This window comes from Embiotoca jacksoni, unplaced genomic scaffold, assembly GCF_022577435.1.
Source record: "Embiotoca jacksoni isolate LCO1_2020_lvr unplaced genomic scaffold, fEmbJac1.0.p SCAF_105, whole genome shotgun sequence".
In the NCBI taxonomy this organism is placed as follows: domain Eukaryota; kingdom Metazoa; phylum Chordata; class Actinopteri; family Embiotocidae; genus Embiotoca; species Embiotoca jacksoni.
Genome location: NW_027185236.1, coordinates 111989 through 117423, shown reverse-complemented (window position 1 = coordinate 117423; position 5435 = coordinate 111989). Strand labels below are relative to the sequence as shown.

General features: G+C 48.4%; 1 protein-coding gene across 1 annotated transcript in view; it reads left to right on the top strand.

Moving 5' to 3' along the window:
* The first annotated feature begins 1186 nt into the window (after window positions 1–1186).
* LOC138214328 (CUGBP Elav-like family member 2) overlaps window positions 1187–5435 on the top strand; it is a 110821-nt gene continuing 106572 nt past the window's right edge. Inside the window, exon 1 of the mRNA XM_069175876.1 lies at window positions 1187–1408. Within this exon, the coding sequence (XP_069031977.1) occupies window positions 1356–1408 (53 nt within the window). The 5' untranslated portion in view covers window positions 1187–1355. The remainder of the gene's footprint in view (window positions 1409–5435) is intronic.

Sequence of the window (5435 nt, the reverse complement as noted above, 5' to 3'; positions counted from 1 at the left end):
TTTTCTCCCAAACAAGCTGTCTAAAATTAAACCGCAGCATGTTTCCTGTCAAACTGACCGCTCGTCGGCTAATATCACAACCCTGAAAACAACAAACCCGCCTGTTGCTGTAACTAAAATGGATTTGGCAGAGTCCTTTAGTTCCCATTCTGTTCTGTTGTCCCAGACAATTATCTGAAACAGACACACTTCTGAGACCGTCTTCCTCTTTTTTTTTTTTTTTTTTTCCCGTCGGGGCTCATCTGTTGTTTTTTTTTCTTCTCCCCAAAGAGCAAATAAGATAGGAGCTCAGAAATAGGTGGGACTTGGCCGCTGCCGTGTCATTCTTTGGCAGGGGATGACGCATCTGCTGCCATGTCGAGGGGAGGGGAGAAGAAAAGAAAAGAAAAGAAAATCAGTTATCAACAGGATGTGGTGGTGTCAGACAGGAAGTCAGCGCTGACAGTTTTTTTGTTTTTTTTTTGTCCTTTTCTGCTGAGAGCGAGATGAGATGCTCTGCAGAGTTGCAGCGAACATGTTCTCCGCGAATGAGCTCTCAGATGCAGAATATTTCACACTAAAGAAATCGCACGCGGTTTCCTCAGCGGAAAGATAGATTTTTTTAATAATGTCTTTAATAACAGTTTGACTAGTCTGGTGCAAGAAAACAGAGAAGCAGAAAAACGTTAAAGTACGTTTTATTCCGGCATTAACTACTTTGTCTGTTTTGGAGGGAGTCGGTTTGATAATTGAATTTGTTCTGAATGCATCAACAGATCACATTAAGGTTGTTGTTTGGTTTTTTTTGTAGTGATTTGGCTGAAAACATTTGAATAAGTAAAAATGCATTGGAGAATGAAAAAAAAAAATCCATCCTTAGTGGAGCTTCAAGCTCAAAAATGAAACAAAAAGAGCTCTAAAATAGAGTTTTTACAGTGCAAACCCCTCAAAAATATGTCTTCACCTGTTGTATTTTCTTCTTTATATATATATATATTTAAAAAAAAAAGAGAAGGTTTTCCTGAGATGAGGCTTTTTCCCTCCTCTACTGTACATCTCTGCATTCCCGGCAGCAGCAGCATGCCAGTGAAAGAGGGACCGGAGGAAGAGACGCGTGTGCAGAGCGCAGGCTTTGTACTGGAGGGGGCGGAGAGAGAGAGAGACAGGGGGGGGGGAGAGAGAGTGCGCGAGCGACTGAGTGAGAGAGAGAGACCAGTGACAGCGCTCATCACCCACTGAACAACCAGGACGGGTTGCATCCGAGCAATCGCTGTCATTCGCAGACGGAGTTTACAGCCTTTGCGCCGCTTTTTCTTTCGATCTTTTTTCTGCCGCACCCCCTCCCTCCTCTCCCGGTGCTGCCCAGCCTGTCGACCATGGTTTCTATAATTTCAGACCTGGACCCCCTGAAAAGCTGGAACGTGTTAAGGTAAGCGCCCGGCCACTTTCTCGCCACAGCCGCGCCTTTGTGATAGCAAGAGAGACAGAGAGGGGGGGGTGGGGGGGGGGGGGCTCCGAGACAGAAGTGCGCTGGCTGTTTTTTTGGACGAAATAAAAAATAAAGGGTGGGACGCGGCGCAGGCGGAAGGTCGCGCCGCTTTTTTCTGAGCCATGCGAGTGTCGCTGCGGTGCGTAATTACGCACCGGTTTGGCGCCCGCTCGGCGACAACATGCACCGTCGCTCCTTTCCACTTTCTGAGCTTCCTCTCTATCCACTCGGTCTGCTCTGTCATGACTCTTGTCAGCCCCCGCGAGCTGCCGTGTGTCTGCACGTGCATCTCATTATAAACCTCCGCTGTCGTCCCGCGCGGCGCCTCATCACCGCTATCATTTTCCAAACTTCCTCCATTTTCAGCACGCAAGTAGAATAACACTCGTTTATCACCCCCCCCACCCTACCCTCTTCCTCCTCCTCACCCCCCCCCCCCCCCCGCCAACTCCCCTCCCCCCTTCAACCCCCCCCCCCCCCACACACACACACACACACATACGCGCACACACACCCTCCCCATACTGTTTTGGGACCTCCAAAACCGTCGAGGAGCCTCATGCTCTGCCAGCAAAGAAAAGTCCGCCCCTCCAGGAATTTATCTTGAAACATTTACTCATGGATGATTGCCTGCTACAAGCGAGCGCTCGCGCTGTATTTATAGAACATTAAATTTTATCTCCAGAGGTGCAAAAAAAAACATGTTTTCACTGCTGCTACAGGCAACACAGCTATTTATCTCCTGGCAGTGGCAGCAAGTCCTGCATGATACAGATCTGATTCATCTGAGCCTCCTGTGAGGTCAAAGGTGAAACTTCCTCTTCTTCTTCTGTCTTGAGTGAGCACTCCTCTCTCTCTCTCTCTCTCTCTCCCTTTTTTTTTTTTGTCAAACAGCTATTAGACTCATGGAGGTCTCTCTCTGTATCTCGGACCTGCAAATCACTGAATACATTCGCTGTCATTAAGCATCTCGGCAGAAAAAAGAAAAAAAAAAGCCTATGAATTTAAGAGCTGGAATTTAAAAGGCCTTGTCCCTGAATATTTCAACCATTTGATAAATAAGTCATTATTCCCTCGACAGGCGCAGCGGCGGTGGAGGGGGGTAAGATGGGGGGTGGGGGGGGATGCGACTATCGCAAATTCTATTTTAGAAACGGAGAGAGGAGACAGAAGCCTCGAGACCCTCAAATTATTCCTTTAATCCTGCCTCTTCCCCTCTTTTATCATCTCTGCCCCCCCCCCCAAAAAAAAAAAAAAAAAAAAAAAAAAAAAAAATTGCCCCCCCCCCTCCCCTCCATCCCACAGTCATTATCCACAAATTCCAAAATAGAAAAATGAGTGGAGTAAATGTAGCGCAGGCAATATTTCAGTGATGGACGAAGGAAGGATGGTGGTGGTGGTGGTGGTGGTGGTGGGGGGGGGGGGCTAAATGATGTCATTCCCAAACAGGCAGCAATGACCATTCAGACTGAGAAATAGGGCACGCAGCTGACCCGACACACACACGCACACACACACACACACGCACACACACACACACACACACACGCACACACACACACACACACACACACGCGCACGCACACACACGCACACACACTCACACACACTCATAAATAGCCGCAGCAGAGACTTTCCTCGGCGGACTCTCTCTCCGCTCCTCTCGGTCTATTTGCTTAACGGGGACACATCTCCTGGTAGCATAAAAAAAAAGACACTTTTAGCTCATCTTCAGCGCAGATAACCGGTTATTAATTGACATGCTGAGATGCACGGCGGCCATGTTTGCAGCCACAGGTGAGGAGTCAGAGGTCGAGCGAGGACGATTTGAATATCGCGCAAACTCCTGCACGGGGGGGGGGGGGGGATCTGAGGGGAGTTTAATTCCGCCTCGAGGCTGAAGCAGGCGGCGGAGAGGCAGCGAGGAAAGGAAAGGAAGTGAGGAAGGAAGATGAAGAGGAGGGAAGATGAAGAGGAGACGGCAGCGCGTGCCTCCCCTCGTCTCTCCGCTCTTTATTAAACCTTTGTTCCTGCAGATTAGAGGCAGGAGCAGCTGTCCCTCTCCAAAGACCATGCATCTTAATAAAGACCAGCTTACCGCCGGCCCGTCGCTCACACTCTCCCAGGGTCAGCGTCTCTCTCTCTCTCTCACACACACACACACACACACACACACACACACACACACACACACACACTGAAACACACACACACTCCCTCGGTCGTCTATGATAATGAAGCACCTCGGTGACGTTCTCGCCGTTGTTTTCTCCCTAATGAGACTCACCTCCGTCACGCTCACACACACACACACACACACACACACACACACACACTGTCTTGTTGTCGCTGTTTACGATGCGAGTCTCCGAGTGTGTGTGTGTGTGCGCGTGATGCTGTTTTGTGTCGCTGTCATTGTCGAGCAGCAGTTGAACAAAGGGAGGTGAATTAGTTTCTGAAAAACTTTAACGCACGATAACGGACCCGAAAAACATCAAAATCAGTTCTTCTGCTTCTATTTTAAAACAAAAAAGCGTCGCATCATCAGGATTTTAGCCAAAATAACGGATCGCGAAGCGAAACTGTAGAGCAGACCTGGCTGCTGCAACAGTCAGATATGCATATTAGCACAATTAGCTGATTAATGCAGCTCTGTGGAATTTGATTCACTTTAAATGCAATATGGAGCTCATGCAAATGACGAGCGTGTGTTATCTGATCATCAGCAGGGCGTGTCTGCTCTCCTGCATGCAGCATCTCTGCTCTCGTATGTACTGTATCACACACACACACACACACACACACACACACACACACACACATAAACACACTGCTGTTCCTGGGAGAGCGCTGGGGATGGATGTTGGTAATCTCTGCGTGCCTCTCGCCGTGCACGTCACATATCTGAAGTGCAGTTCAGTTATTCTGTAATGAGAAACAGCATGCATATTAATTCCACCTGATTACATCCAGCTAACACGCACGCACACACACACACACACACGCGCACACACACACACACACACACACACACACACACGCACACACACACGGGGCAGATCTGAGGTGTGTTCTGTCAGGCAGGAGGTGAGAGCTCAGGTTTTTATTTTATTGTCATCGGGATGAATCAGAAGTTGCAGAGAAAAAACAAAGTGTGTTTTTCTAAAAGAAAAAGTGTGTTTTCTGCGCTAATTCGACCAAACACAAACCCTCCGCTCGCCCAGGTGCACCGGTCCTGCAGCTCCGAGCGAGGCGGAAAAAGGGAGAAGAAAAAAAACCCAAAGTGCCAGGAGGTCGGCGGTGAAAAAATATAGGACCCCCTCCTTTTCTGACTTGACCTTTGACCCCGCAGTGTTGGTTTTAATTAATCCACTTAAAGAGTTTGTTCGGGCTCGCGTTATGTGTCGCTCTGTATCCCGCCGGACCGGGAGGAGAGGCGCAAATCCATCTGCCTAATTACCAGGACCAATGTTTGAATCTTCAAATCCCCCTCTGATTGTGTGTGTGTGTGTGTGTGTGTGTGTGTGTGTGTGTGCATGTGTGTGTGTGTGTGTGTGTGCGTGTTGCTTTATCTATAAGCCGGACCTTTTTCGAACCATTCAGGATTATCCCGGTTTTAACTAAAGGGTTGCAGCGGGGAAAAAAAAAAAAAAAAAACCTCCGTGAGGGATATTTTCAGTTTGAAGTCCAAAGTTTCATCTGTGAATTTGAATATTTTTGTGCTCGTGAAATAAAACGGACGAGTTTCTGTCTTCGCGCGTTGGAAAAAGAAACGAGAAAACATGACAGGACGGCGGAGACGTTACGTTCGCGGAGGATTCGGATTCCGATAATTCGCTCGTGTTTAAATTCGCAATTCACGTTTGACGGATTCTTCGAAATCTGGATGAACGCGTCGGTCGGCTTGTTATGCCCCCCCCTCCTCCCCCCCCATCCCCCTGCTCTGAATCAGCTGGCTGAGTGTTCG